This window comes from Babylonia areolata, chromosome 24, assembly GCF_041734735.1.
Source record: "Babylonia areolata isolate BAREFJ2019XMU chromosome 24, ASM4173473v1, whole genome shotgun sequence".
Taxonomy (NCBI): domain Eukaryota; kingdom Metazoa; phylum Mollusca; class Gastropoda; order Neogastropoda; family Buccinidae; genus Babylonia; species Babylonia areolata.
This window is the reverse complement of record NC_134899.1, coordinates 6,492,341-6,508,006: the sequence shown is the minus strand read 5'-3', so window position 1 is coordinate 6,508,006 and position 15,666 is coordinate 6,492,341. Positions and strand designations below refer to the sequence as shown.

At 46.0% G+C, this 15,666-nt stretch overlaps 1 protein-coding gene across 1 annotated transcript in view; it reads left to right on the top strand.

Annotated features, from left to right (window-relative positions):
• The window catches only part of LOC143298483 (cytoplasmic dynein 2 heavy chain 1-like), a 129,981-nt gene that overhangs the window by 9,209 nt on the left and 105,106 nt on the right, over positions 1-15,666 (top strand). The window contains 8 exon segments of the mRNA XM_076611294.1: positions 186-259; positions 2,450-2,606; positions 3,819-3,994; positions 6,619-6,814; positions 7,347-7,455; positions 9,270-9,418; positions 9,935-10,033; positions 12,585-12,724. Coding sequence (XP_076467409.1) covers positions 186-259; positions 2,450-2,606; positions 3,819-3,994; positions 6,619-6,814; positions 7,347-7,455; positions 9,270-9,418; positions 9,935-10,033; positions 12,585-12,724 — 1,100 coding nt within the window.

The window sequence follows — 15,666 nt, the reverse complement described above, 5'->3', positions numbered from 1 at the left end:
TTTCTGTCTGTCTGTCTGTCTGTCCCTGTCTTGTACCAGTTTACTTACTGCCTGTTGTGCCCTTTTTGCATGGAGGGCAGCAATGAAGGTCCCCCCTCTGCTGTCTGCTTTTATTTTCTCTTCAATATACTTTTTTTTTTCTGTTTACCTTAAGTATCAGTCTGTTTAACTGGTTAATTCCCCAGCTGCTGAGGGAGTTCCAGAGATACAAAGAGCTGATCAAGAGGCCGGCCATCAGCAAGCAGATGGTGTCAGAAAGGTAGGTTGTTTCTCTGACCTGTGTCTGCTGCCTCTTCTGTCTGTTTGGGTCTGTTGTTTTTGTCCCTCTGTCTGTGCCTGTTGTCGCTTTGCTGTTTGTTGCAGGAATGCCACCCCCCTCCCCCCTTCCCTCCTCCCCCCGCCTGCTTATTTTCTCCATTGTCAGTACTATTTTTCTCCTATCTCTTGGCCCAGTAGTATGGAACAAAGTGTCCTTTTCAGCCCATCACATGGATTCTCCCAGTTCCCGTTAAAAAGCCTCTCAAAATACACCTCTTCCATTCTGCCCAACATATTATTGACTAATATTATTCTTGAACTTCTGCAGGCTGTGTTACTCTGTGTGTGTGTGTGTGTGTGTGTGTGTGTGTGTGTGTGTGTGTTTTGTTTTGCGTGTTTATGTGTGCACACACTTGTTTGTGTAAGGTACGTCATATTCATGTATGTATAACCTTTTTTGTAAAAGGCACAAGCTCCCTGTACTGGAAGTGTGGGCATCAGTCTGCAAGATCATTATTTTGCATAACATTATTTCTCTTCCATTTTTTTCCTCCTGTTCCTTTGACCCTGCTGTACAGTACTGAAATCGACACAAGCTTATATGTAGTTGGGCCAACAGCAGAGTGAGGTCTGAATGACCAGTGGTTTCTCCACTGAAATGTGAATTCATTTACTAAGCAGCTTATTCTTTGGTGAGGGACTGTGACTCAAACTAGGATGCAAGACTGCACTGTATGTCAGTGCTGCCGCCTTGGGGGCTGGTTGGCCTTTGGGGACATTCCCAACATCAGCTGTTCTAATACCCTCTTGGCCGAGAGAATGGGGATGTAACGTGGGCAAGATGCTCTCCACTGTAATCAAATTCTAACCCAGATAGTTGGGACAGCAGTTGCTTCCTCTGTTGTTCTGATGGTCATAGTGAGACAAGACTGACCATTACACAGTGTTGACGACCAAAGCTTTGTGACGACAGGGAGACACTGCTGACATGACTGACATGACTATCACACAGTGTTGACGACCAAAGCTTTGTGCCAAACGACAGGGAGACACTGCTGACATGACTATCACACAGTGTTGACGACCAAAGCTTTGTGACAACAGGGAGACACTGCTGACATGACTATCACACAGTATTGATGACCAAAGTTTTGTGATGACAGGGAGACACTGCTGACATGACTATCACACAGTATTGATGACCAAAGTTTTGTGACGACAGGGAGGCACTGCTGACATGACTATCACACAGTATTGATGACCAAAGTTTTGTGACGACAGGGAGACACTGCTGACATGACTGACATGACTATCACACAGTGTTGACGACCAAAGTTTTGTGACAGGGAGACACTGCTGACATGACTGACATGACTATCACACAGTGTTGATGACCAAAGTTTTGTGATGACAGGGAGACACTGCTGACATGACTGACATGACTATCACACAGTATTGATGACCAAAGTTTTGTGACGACAGGGAGGCACTGCTGACATGACTATCACACAGTGTTGACGACCAAAGCTTTGTGACGACAGGGAGACACTGCTGACATGACGGACATGACTATCACACAGTGTTGACGACCAAAGTTTTGTGACGACAGGGAGACACTGCTGACATGACTGACATGACTATCACACAGTGTTGACGACCAAAGCTTTGTGACGACAGGGAGACACTGCTGACATGACTGACATGACTATCACACAGTGTTGACGACCAAAGTTTTGTGACAGGGAGACACTGCTGACATGACTGACATGACTATCACACAGTGTTGATGACCAAAGTTTTGTGATGACAGGGAGACACTGCTGACATGACTGACATGACTATCACACAGTGTTGACGACCAAAGTTTTGTGACGACAGGGAGACACTGCTGACATGACTATCACACAGTGTTGACGACCAAAGCTTTGTGACGACAGGGAGACACTGCTGACATGACTGACATGACTATCACACAGTGTTGACGACCAAAGTTTTGTGATGACAGGGAGACACTGCTGACATGACTATCACACAGTGTTGACGACCAAAGCTTTGTGATGACAGGGAGACACTGCTGACATGACTATCACACAGTGTTGACGACCAAAGTTTTGTGATGACAGGGAGACACTGCTGACATGACGGACATGACTATCACACAGTGTTGACGACCAAAGCTTTGTGATGACAGGGAGACACTGCTGGGTCAGCTGACAGTGCACATCCGTCAGATCAGCGAGGATTTCTCACAACGCACGGGGCATCGTGGGGGCAAGGGTGTGCCCAAGGGAAAGAACTTGCCCGAGGTGGTCAACAACATTGTCTACGTCAGGCAGCTGGAGGCCAAGGTCAGTGGTGGGCGTGTCTTGTCGTTGGGCCACATCGGGAAGTGGATACTGGTTTTGTTCACTGTTAATTTGTATACTGTTCTTTTGTTGTTGTAAACTTGTATTGGACAGTGTTTTGAAAACCATTATCTTGGACAGTGTTTTATAAACCACTATCATGAAAAGTGTTCAGCATATATCCGTTTCTTGGGTAGTGAGTTGGAAAGCGTTATATTAGTCATTATCTTCGACAGTGTTTTGTAAGCCATTATCTTGGAGAATGTTTTAAAGACCATTGTCATGGATAGTGTTAGTTATATCCATTATCTGGGAAAACATGCCGTGAGCTATAGTCTAGATCTACTGCTTTGTAAATCATTCCTTTTGACAGAGTTATGTAAACTGTTACATTGGATACTGCTTTGTAAACCATTATTTTGGATAGTTTTATGGAAACTGTTGGACTGGATACTGTTTTGTAAACCATAGTCTTCGACAGTATTAATAAACTGTTACGTTTGATAGTGTTATATAAACCATTACATTGGATTCTGTTTTTGTAAACCATTATTGTGGAGAGTGTTATGTACATCCAATTGTGTAATGTAAATTGTTACCATGGATACTGTTTTTAATCCTCATCTTGGATTGTATAATATAAACCGTTACCTTAGATACTGTTTTTAATCATCATCTTGGGTTGTGTGATGTAAACTGTTACCGTGGATACTGTTTTTAATCATCATCTTGGATTGTGTATTGTAAACCATTATCTTGGATATTGTTTTTAATCATCATCTTGGATTGTGTAATATAAACCATTACCTTGGATACTGTTTTTAATCATCATCTTGGACTGTGTAATGTAAACCATTACTTTGCATACTGTTTTTAATCATCATCTTGGATTGTGTAATGTAAACCATTACCTTGGATACTGTTTTTAATCATCATCTTGGACTGTGTAATGTAAACCGTTACTTTGCATACTGTTTTTAATCATCATCTTGGACTGTGTAATGTAAACCATTACTTTGCATACTGTTTTTAATCATCATCTTGGATTGTGTAATGTAAACCGTTACTTTGGATACTGTTTTTGACCATCATCTTGGATTGTGTAATGTAAACCATTATCTTGGATATTGTTTTTTAATCATTATCTTGGATTGTGTAATGTAAACCATTATCTCAGTGTAATATGAACAGTGGTGATGACCTCTGCCCTGTCAGATCGAGGAGACGATGGTGATAGCTGAGGCGCTGCTTGGAGACCTGTCAGGGTTTGAGAAGTTCCAGAGAGATGCCGCCGACCTGAAAGAGGAGCTGCAGAACTACCGGCGTGAGCAGTTTGATGAGTGGAGCCGGGAAATCCAGTCACTCATCGAAGACCACAAACAGCCCCTCAGGTGACTGAAATCCAAATCCAAATCCAAACTTTTTTTTTATCGAGGGAAAAAGAACAAGCACTTTCGTATCGGCCTGTTTTCATCCTACCCTCATAAGAGAAAAAAATCTATGAATTTGTCCAAGGAAGGCAAGGGGGGGGGGGGGGGGGGGGGGGGGGGAGAAAGGAGGAAGAAAGTAAATACATACACATGAGACAGCCAAAACAACAACAACAAAGAACAAATTACATTGCAGAGAAATACAATACTCTCCACAAAGACATGGTGCACATATGCATGATTGAGAGAGGGAAAGAAAAAAAGCAAGGAAAGAAAGGAGAGATAGTGATGGAGAGAGAGAGAGAGAGAAAGGGAGACTGGGGCAAGAGAGAGGGAGAGGGGAGGGGCATGGGATACAGAAAGAGAAACAGACACGGAGAGAAGGACATTGAGAATACATCGTTTGTCTTTCAGTGCAGATAATTCAATGATTCGTAAAACTTAGATCTGTCATTAGATATTTATGATTTCAGTCTTTTGAAGACAAGTGTAGATGGAACATGACAGACTGACAGGGAGGGAAGAAGGGGACTGTTGGTGTAGTTGGGGGATAAACCAGGGGGTGGGGGGTGGGGGGGGGTGGCTGACAATTTGTTGGGAAAGTTGGGTTGTTTTTGTTTTTTTTTAAATATAAACTGATCGTGCAAGGGATTTTGAAAGCCAGTCTTTTCATGATTTCTCCCCAAGATGTTCAGCCAATAATCCACAGTGAAACTGGTCCAGGCAAAACCATTTCCTGTACAAAATAATTACATTTAAACTCTTGTTTCATAAACCCTTTAACTCCCAGAGCTGTTAGTAATTTTTCCCCCCAAAATCACCAACCTCATGAATAAAATGACAAAAAATAAGATAATGTTCCAAAACATATGAGTATTTGTATATTGAAGGAGAATGAAATGATAGTATAATTATGGTACATTAAGTATTAACAGGACGAGATAACTCCCAATCATGGGAAGATAACCAAAGATAACCAAGATTTTTAGAAAATACTCAAAATATTTTGAAAAAAAGAAGAAAGTTCAGTTCTCTGTATGTTATAGGTGGAAATGATACTGAAATATTTGCAAACGTATTGGACAGAACAGCCATGTGCAATTATGTTATTTTCCTCCGTTATCATGTTGTTCTTTTCACAAACACTTATTGCCACACCCACACCTGCACCCACAAATACTATTATACAATATTACAACATACAAACACACTGTAAACAATAATACAGCATGAGGCATTCATTTGGGGTGGGGGATGGGTGCCAGTAAATGAAACCGCAAAGTAGCCTTGAAGCAAAAATATTGTGTTCTTTTTTTTTCTCTAAGTCTGCTTCTAACACAACCATGCCACATACCTGTCGCTGTCCGTGGTAATATGTAGTCCATATCAGGATGACCAGAATCACTTTGGTTGATTAACAGGAGCGACGGGCACAATAGCCGAATGGTTAAAGTGTTGGACTTTCAATCTGAGGGTCCCGGGTTCGAATCACAGTGACGGCGCCTGGTGGGTAAAGGGTGGAGATTTTTACGATCTCCCAGGTCAACAGATGTGCAGACCTGCTAGTGCCTGAACCCCCTTCGTGTGTATATGCAAGCAGAAGATCAAATGCGCACGTTAAAGATCCTGTAATCCATGTCAGCATTCGGTGGGTTATGGAAACAAGAACATACCCAGCATGCACACCCCCGAAAATGGAGTATGACTGCCTACATGGCGGGGTAAAAACGGTCATACACGTAAAGGCCCACTCATGTGCATACGAGTGAACGCAGTAGAAGAAGAAGATTAACAGCAGCATTACTTTCGTTTTCTACCATGTTCTTGTGAGACTTTATACTCAGCTTATATCAGAGATTGACATCAGTTTACAATTGGACCAGTAGCAAAGTGACAGCTGTATGATCAATGCTTTCTTCACTGCAGTGAAAATTCATTCACAGCTTAGTTTTTTGTCAAGGGTTATGACTCTGAAACTGGGCGGCAGGACTGCGCTGTCACTTGGTGCTGCAGCTTTGGGGGATAGTTAGCCTTTGGGGATAATCCCAACACTGACTCTCCTAAAGCCTTCTTGGCCGAGAGAGTGGGGATATGACTTGGGCAAGACACTCTCCACAATTAACAAATTCTAGCCCAGATAGTCAGGACAACAGTTGCCTCCTTTGCTGGTCTGGTGGTCATAGTGCAGGCATCAGGATGGTCCATGGATCCGCTAATTTCAAAGGATTCGGAGACGGCGGACTGCGGTTTCAACTTGGCCAGCTGTGGATTAGATTATTTATGGAGTGCGGTCTTCTCAAAGGGTATTCTATAACAGCTTGTTCAGTTTTTGCGCAAATGTGGTGTACTTGAACGGCTCGTTCTGTTTTTGTGCACTTCCTGCAAACAAGTGTTGGCACTATTTTTATCAGTATCGTTGCCCCTTTACCCAACTGGTGCCAAGGTGGCTCCTGGATCCCTGCCTTCTTCTGAGGATTGGACTCTGGGGTATACTGATACCTCTTAATGGGACAGGACTGACTATCATACACATCATTGTGGCCGTCGTGCAGCAGATCAGAGAATTGAGGGCTGTGTGTCGACAGCCTGGAGACAAACGGGCGTCTGATGGAGCTGAACCACAAGGACGGCAAGATGAAGGTGAACTACAGCGAGCGCCTGGTGACCCTGCTGAGGGAGGTCAGGCAGCTGGGGGCCCTGGGATTTACCATCCCCTCCAAGATCCAGAACGTGGCCAACACCGCACACAAGTTCTACCGACATGGCGTCATCCTCAAACAGGTATCTGGGCACCTGAATAGACCACTGCAGAGATCTGCTGCCATCTTTGATCTTGCTCATGCGCATCTAACTTTTACTCGAGGGAGTGAGAGAAACGGAGATGCTTTGACGCTTTAACACTTTAATGTCATTGGCTATGAGGTCCTTATGACATGGGTGAATGCATTAACATACTTTCATTTTATAATGAACCGTTACAATAAACAGATGGTGAAAGCAGATAATAAAACAAAACAAAGTTCCTTCAAGAGAAATAGAGAGAGAGAGAGTAAGTAAGTGAATGAGTGTTTGTGTGTGAATATGTGTGTGTGTGTGTGTGTGTGTGTGTGTATGAGTGTGTGTGCATGTTGTGGGAAGGAGGAAAGGATTATCCATGGCCGGGAGGCTGGCAAGGGTGTTTACATTCCAGTTTTATCTCCCCACAGATACCTGTTATGTACATGTGTGTGTGTGTGTGTGTGTGTGTGTGTGTGTGTGTGTGTGTGTGTGTGTGTGTGTCCACTGAGCACAACCTGTGTGTACTGTCCGTCAGGTGGCCCATTTCTACAACACCATCGACCGGCAGATGATCCACAGTCAGCAGGCCATGATGCTGGAGTCTGCCTTGGCTTTTGAGAGGCTGGTCAAGAACCCAAAGTCAGGTAAGATGATGGTGATGATGATGATGATGATGGTGATGATATAATGATAATAATGATAGTAATGACAACAGCAATAAGAATAATAGTATTAATGATGATAATAATAATGATGATAACAATAATGATAATAATAATAATAATAATTGTAAAAAGGGGTGGAGTGATTGAAGGTAGGAGGATGTAGGGGTGTGGTAGTAGAATGGTAGGATCGCAGGTAGAGGACCAGGTGCACACTCCACTCTCTCCTTGTACCACAAGCAGGGTCTTTTAGAAGATGAATTGAGGTGTTTTATTTTCTCTAACTAAAACAGCACTAAGCAGCACATCCTAACTTAGCAGCACACAGCCCTCCTGGTCAGCAGATGTCTTTCTCAGTGGAGCCTCAGTCTCTCACTCTGGCTCCCTAGTTTGTTAATGGCAAGGGGGTGGGGGGGGGGAGGTGGAGAAGGGAGGGACTTGTTGTGACCAACAGTCTCAAGTGGGGGAGGAGTGGGGAGGGGGGGGAGAGTAGGGGGGAGGTGGTAAACAAGGGGTAGTGTATTGTGGCTTGGGGATGCCACAACCCAACCATAACCTGACACACTATAACATGATAATAATGATAGTAATAATGATATTAATGATACTACTACTACTAATATACTGTCATTTCTCTCATTCTCTGTCACCTTGACTACTGTAACTCTCTATTGTCTGGTATGCCTGCCTCATCCATTCAGTCCCTTCAGCGCATACAAAACTCTGCTGCCCGACTTGTTCTCAGAAAGAAGAGATCTGAGCACATCACTCATCTTTTGCAACATCTCCATTGGCTCCCTGTCTCACACATAATAAAGTGCAAGATCAGCACTTTATGTTATAAATGTATTCACAAATCTGCCCCTTCCTATCTCTATGGCTGCCTTCACCTCTACACCCCATCTCGCTCACTACGATCGGCTTTGGATCCACTCTGTTTATGCATACCCAGATTCAAACATTCCATTTGTTGGCTGCCGTTCTTTCTCTCTCTCTGGACCTTGCAATTGGAATGAACTTCCTCTTTCGCTTCATCAGGTCCCCGCACTCAGTTCTTTCGTCTGGCCTTAAAATCCACCTCTTCCCAAGATTATCTAGCCTCCCTTCCCTGCCTCTTCCTTGTCTTTCAGTTTCTCTAGTTTTTAGAGTTATGCATGCGTGTGAATGACTGGTGCAAAAGTGCTTTGATTTGTCTCTGCACAAAATTCAGTGCTATATAAATATTATTATTATTATTATTATTGATACTAATAATGGTAATGATAATAAAGATAATAATAATAATAATAATAATGAGGAGGAGGAGCAGGATATATAATGTGAGTGTGTGTGTGGTCATATATGAGTGGTATTGGCCAGTTGTGTGTCCTTCTTGTTCTAGTTTACACACAGTGCATTCATTGGTTTGGGTGTGTTTCGTGCGGCTTGTGTAACATTCAGATCTTTTTGCGCATAGCTGTATGCAAAGATGAGAGAAGGAACAACAGCGCAACAGTTTGTGTTGTTGTTAACCGCTGGCGAAATAAAATGGTGGACTCTCAAGGCCATGACCAGCGAGTTAAGTTTGGCAGTGGGTCAGACATCTATTGGGTCTTTTATTTTTATTTTTTTATTTTTTATTTTTTTTAGCAGATCTGGTGTAGCGTACATGGATCAGTCTGAACAATCTGATGCCTCCTTGCAACTTAAACAGAAATTGAAACTGAAACCAAAAATGAAAGTGAAACCAAAATAGAAAGTGAAAGCGAAAGTGAAAGTGAAACCAAAAGTGAAAGTGAAAGTGGCTGTGTATCCAGGCTCCAAGTCCAAAGGGGACGAGGTGCAGGTGACATGGGACAACCCAGAACAGCTGGAGGCCTACATCAGGAAGCTGCAGTCTGCTGCTGATCGTCTGACCACAGAGAACAGAAAACTCCGCAAGTCTCACTTTGTCGTCTCTGAAAAGGCACGCTGTGTTTTGCGTGTGTGTATTTGTGTGTGTGTGTGTGTAGGGGAAGGGGGGGGTCAAGGGGTGGAGGGAGCGTGGGGTAAAGGGGGAGGTGGGGTGGGAGAGGGACAGAGAGAGAGTTTGTGAGTGTGTGGTGTGTGTGTGTGTGTGTGGATGTGTGGGCGTGTCTCTATGCAGGTGTGTGAGCGTGTGTGAGTGAGTGAGCAACTGTGTGAGTGAGTAGGCATCTGTGTCAGTGTGTCATGTTTCAATCCTCTTGCGTAAAATTGACGGAATGGTCCGTGTCAGAGGCATGTCCTAGGTTTACGTACATGAGCAAAACTAATTTTCTTTTCCAGATTTTGAAATGTTTTTTTTTGCCAGGTTTTATGATTGATACTGACATTGTTTTCAGCCTATGTGTGGACCTGTGTGGTCAGCTGGGCGAATTAAGCAACAATAATGATGATGATAATTATGATACATGCTTGTCATTGTGTGTGTGTGTGTGTGTGTGTGTGTGTGTGCTGGTAGGTCCAGCAGCTGATGAGCATTGACTTGCTGCGACAACAGCAGCGCTGGAAAGATGGGCTGATGGACATCAGGCATTTGATGGCAAACCTCGTTCAGCAGGTAGAGTGTATGTGTGTGTGTGTGTATGTGTGTGTGTGTGTGCGTGCATGTGTGTGTGTGCGCATGTGTGTGTGTGTGTGTATTTGCACATGGCTGTGTGCATTGCATGCTCATATGACTGGTCACTGTTGCCATAACCATGCAGGGTCATATGACCGGTCACTGTTGCCATAACCATGCAGGGTCATATGACTGGTCACTGTTACCATAACCATGCAGGGTCATATGACTGGTCACTGTTACCATAACCATGCAGGGTCATATGACCGGTCACTGTTGCCATAACCTTGCATGGTCATATGACTGGTCACTGTTACCATAACCATGCAGGGTCATATGACCGGTCACTGTTGCCATAACCATGCAGGGTCACAGGGGCACTACACAGCGGATGACCGCGCCACAAGCCTCCCTCTCTCACTGTTGTGTGCTGGTGCCAGATGTTTCTGACCAATGGGGTGCTGTGTTGTGCAGGGCTTTGTGAGAACCTAAAGAGTTTTAAGCACCCTACAGAAGCTGTTTTTGACCAAACCGTTTTACAGATATATGCTGCAGTGACCAGTGACATGGTGTGCTGTGTGCAGTGACCAGTGACATGGCGTGCTGTGTGTAGTGACCAGTGACATGGTGTGCTGTGTGTAGTGACCAGTGACATGGTGTGCTGTGTCCAGTGACCAGTGACATGGTGTGCTGTGTGTAGTGACCAGTGACATGGTGTGCTGTGTGTAGTGACCAGTGACATGGCATGCTGTGTGTAGTGACCAGTGACATGGTGTGCTGTGTGTAGTGACCAGTGACATGGCATGCTGTGTGTAGTGACCAGTGACATGGCGTGCTGTGTGCAGTGACCAGTGACATGGCGTGCTGTGTGTAGTGACCAGTGACATGGTGTGCTGTGTGTAGTGACCAGTGACATGGTGTGCTGTGTGTAGTGACCAGTGACATGGCGTGCTGTGTGTAGTGACCAGTGACATGGTGTGCTGTGTGTAGTGACCAGTGACATGGCGTGCTGTGTGTAGTGACCACTGACTTGGCGTGCTGTGTGTAGTGACCAGTGACATGGCGTGCTGTGTGTAGTGATCAGTGACATGTACATGGTGTGCTGTGTGCAGTGACCAGTTACATGGTGTGCTGTGTGCAGTGACATGGTGTGCTGTGTGTAGTGACCAGTTACATGGTGTGCTGTGTGCAGTGACCAGTTACATGGTGTGCTGTGTGCAGTGACATGGTGTGCTGTGTGTAGTGACCAGTGACATGGTGTGCTGTGTGCAGTGACATGGTGTGTTGTGTGCATTGACCAGTTACATGGTGTGCTGTGTGCAGTGACCAGTGACATGGCGTGCTGTGTGTAGTGACCAGTGACATGGTGTGCTGTGTGCAGTGACCAGTGACATGGTGTGCTGTGTGTAGTGACCAGTGACATGGCGTGCTGTGTCCAGTGACCAGTGACATGGTGTGTTGTGTGTAGTGACCAGTGACATGGTGTGCTGTATACAGTGACCAGTGACATGGTGTGCTGTGTGCAGTGACCAGTGACATGGTGTGCTGTGTGTAGTGACCAGTGACATGGTGTGCTGTGTGTAGTGACCAGTGACATGGCGTGCTGTGTGTAGTGACCAGTGACATGGTGTGCTGTGTGTAGTGACCAGTGACATGGTGTGCTGTGTGCAGTGACCAGTGACATGGTGTGCTGTGTGTAGTGACCAGTGACATGGTGTGCTGTGTGCAGTGACATGGTGTGTTGTGTGCATTGACCAGTTACATGGTGTGCTGTATACAGTGACCAGTGACATGGTGTGCTGAAAACAGTGACCAGTGACATGGTGTGCTGTGTGTAGTGACCAGTGACATGGTGTGCTGTGTCCAGTGACCAGTGACATGGTGTGTTGTGTGTAGTGACCAGTGACATGGTGTGCTGTATACAGTGACCAGTGACATGGTGTGCTGTATACAGTGATCAGTGACATGGTGTGCGGTGACCAGTGACATGGTGTGCTGTGTGCAGTGACCAGTGACATGGCGTGCTGTGTGTAGTGACATGGTGTGCTGTGTGCAGTGACCAGTGACATGGTGTGCTGTGTGTAGTGACCAGTGACATGGTGTGCTGTGTGCAGTGACCAGTGACATGGTGTGCTGTGTGCAGTGACCAGTGACATGGCGTGCTGTGTGCAGCGACCAGTGACATGGTGTGCTGTATACAGTGATCAGTGACATGGCGTGCTGTGTGTAGTGACCAGTGACATGGTGTGCTGTGTGTAGTGACCAGTGACATGGTGTGCTGTGTGCAGTGACCAGTGACATGGTGTGCTGTGTGTAGTGACCAGTGACATGGTGTGCTGTGTGCAGTGACCAGTGACATGGCGTGCTGTGTGTAGTGACCAGTGACATGGTGTGCTGTGTGCAGTGACCAGTGACATGGTGTGCTGTATACAGTGACCAGTGACATGGCGTGCTGTGTGTAGTGACCAGTGACATGGTGTGTTGTGTGTAGTGACCAGTGACATGGTGTGCTGTGTGTAGTGACCAGTGACATGGTGTGCTGTGTGTGCAGGGGTTCGCCAGTGAGAACATGAAGCCGTGGCGGGCACACTGGGACCGACAGCTGTACAAGGCCCTGGAGCACCAGTACCAGATGGGGCTGGAGGCCCTCAATGAGAACCTGCCCGAGATCAGGGTGGAGCTCACCTACAGGTCAGAGAGAACCTCCCCCCCCGGGAACTGTCACTGTCACCACTGTCACACCAAACTCTGCACAGAGAGAAACTGTGTTGTGTTGTGTTGTGTTGTGTTGTGTTGTGCTGTGTTGTGTTGTGCTGTGCTGTGTTGTGCTGTGTTGTGCTGTGTTGTGTTGTGTTGTTTTTTTGTGTGATTGTATTGTATTGTATCATATTACTCTTTGTCACAACAGATTTCTCTTGTGTAATTTGGGCTGCTGTCTCTGGGAGTGTACATAGCTACAATGAAATGCCCCTCCCCACCCCACCCTTTTTTCCCTGCCTGCAAGTGTATTTGTTTTGCTATCAAAGTGGATTTTTTTTGTTCAGAATTTTGCCAGGGACAATCCTTTTGTTGCCATGGGTTCTTTTACATGAGCTAAGTACCTGCTGCACAGGTGACCTTCGTTTATTGTTTCATCCAAATGACTAATGGAGGGAGAGGAAATACTGCTGAGTGTGGGATCTGATCCCGTGCTGTCAGATTCTTCAGCTTCCTAGGCGGACGTGTTTCCATGAGGCCAACACTCCACTTGGCCACCACTCCAAGCGTGTTCGAGTCCCATCAGAATTGGGTTTTTTTGCTGGTTGCCAGCTCTTACCCAGAGCTGAGTGTGCTGTGGGCTCCAATAGAGACTGCACAGTCAAGGGTCATCTACTGTAGTCTCCAATAGGGACTGCACAGTCAAGGGTCATCTACTGTGGTCTCCAATAGGGACTACACAGTCAAGGGTCATCTACTGTGGGCTCCAATAGGGACTACACAGTCAAGGGTCATCTACTGTGGCCTTCAATAGGGACTACACAGTCAAGGGTCATCTACTGTGGGCTCCAATAGAGACTACACAGTCAAGGGTCATCTACTGTGGCCTCCAATAGGGACTACACAGTCAAGGGTCATCTACTGTGGGCTCCAATAGGGACTACACAGTCAAGGGTCATCTACTGTGGGCTCCAATAGGGACTACACAGTCAAGGGTCATCTACTGTCAGCTCCAATAGGGACTACACAGTCAAGGGTCATCTACTGTGGGCTCCAATAGAGACTACACTGTCAAGGGTCATCTACTGTGAGCTTCAGTAGAGACTACACAGTCAAGGGTCATCTACTGTGGGCTCCAATAGAGACTACACTGTCAAGGGTCATCTACTGTGGGCTCCAATAGGGACTACACTGTCAAGGGTCATCTACTGTGGGCTCCAATAGAGACTACACAGTCAAGAGTCATCTGCTGTGGGCTCCAATAGGGACTACACTGTCAAGGGTCATCTACTGAGGGCTCCAATAGAGACTACACAGTCAAGAGTCATCTGCTGTGGGCTCCAATAGAGACTACACTGTCAAGGGTCATCTACTGTGGGCTCCAATAGGGACTACACAGTCAAGGGTCATCTACTGTGGGCTCCAATAGAGACTACACAGTCAAGGGTCATCTACTGTGAGCTCCAATAGGGACTACACAGTCAAGGGTCATCTACTGTGGGCTCCAATAGGGACTACACTGTCAAGGGTCATCTACTGTGAGCTTCAGTAGAGACTACACAGTCAAGGGTCATCTACTGTGGGCTCCAATAGAGACTACACTGTCAAGGGTCATCTACTGTGGGCTCCAATAGGGACTACACTGTCAAGGGTCATCTACTGTGGGCTCCAATAGAGACTACACAGTCAAGAGTCATCTGCTGTGGGCTCCAATAGAGACTACACTGTCAAGGGTCATCTACTGTGGGCTCCAATAGAGACTACACAGTCAAGAGTCATCTGCTGTGGGCTCCAATAGAGACTACACAGTCAAGGGTCATCTACTGTGGGCTCCAATAGGGACTACACAGTCAAGGGTCATCTACTGTGGGCTCCAATAGAGACTACACAGTCAAGAGTCATCTGCTGTGGGCTCCAATAGAGACTACACAGTCAAGGGTCATCTACTGTGGGTTCCAATAGGGACTACACAGTCAAGGGTCATCTACTGTGAGCTTCAGTAGAGACTACACAGTCAAGGGTCATCTACTGTGGGCTCCAATAGAGACTACACTGTCAAGGGTCATCTACTGTGGGCTCCAGTAGAGACTACACAGTCAAGGGTCATCTACTGTGAGCTCCAGTAGGGATTACACAGTCAAGGGTCATCTACTGTGGGCTCCAATAGAGACTACACAGTCAAGGGTCATCTACTGTGGGCTCCAATAGAGACTACACAGTCAAGGGTCATCTACTGTGAGCTCCAATAGGGACTACACAGTCAAGGGTCATCTACTGTGGGCTCCAATAGGGACTACACTGTCAAGGGTCATCTACTGTGAGCTTCAGTAGAGACTACACAGTCAAGGGTCATCTACTGTGGGCTCCAATAGAGACTACACTGTCAAGGGTCATCTACTGTGGGCTCCAATAGGGACTACACTGTCAAGGGTCATCTACTGTGGGCTCCAATAGAGACTACACAGTCAAGAGTCATCTGCTGTGGGCTCCAATAGAGACTACACTGTCAAGGGTCATCTACTGTGGGCTCCAATAGAGACTACACAGTCAAGAGTCATCTGCTGTGGGCTCCAATAGAGACTACACTGTCAAGGGTCATCTACTGTGGGCTCCAATAGGGACTACACTGTCAAGGGTCATCTACTGTGGGCTCCAATAGAGACTACACAGTCAAGGGTCATCTACTGTGGGCTCCAATAGGGACTACACAGTCAAGGGTCATCTACTGTGGGCTCCAATAGAGACTACACTGTCAAGGGTCATCTACTGTGGGCTCCAGTAGAGACTACACAGTCAAGGGTCATCTACTGTGGGCTCCAATAGAGACTACACAGTCAAGCGGCATCTACTGTGGGTTCCAATAGGGACTACACAGTCAAAGGTCATCTAATGTGGGCTCCAATAGAGACTACACAGTCAAGGGTCATCTACTGTGG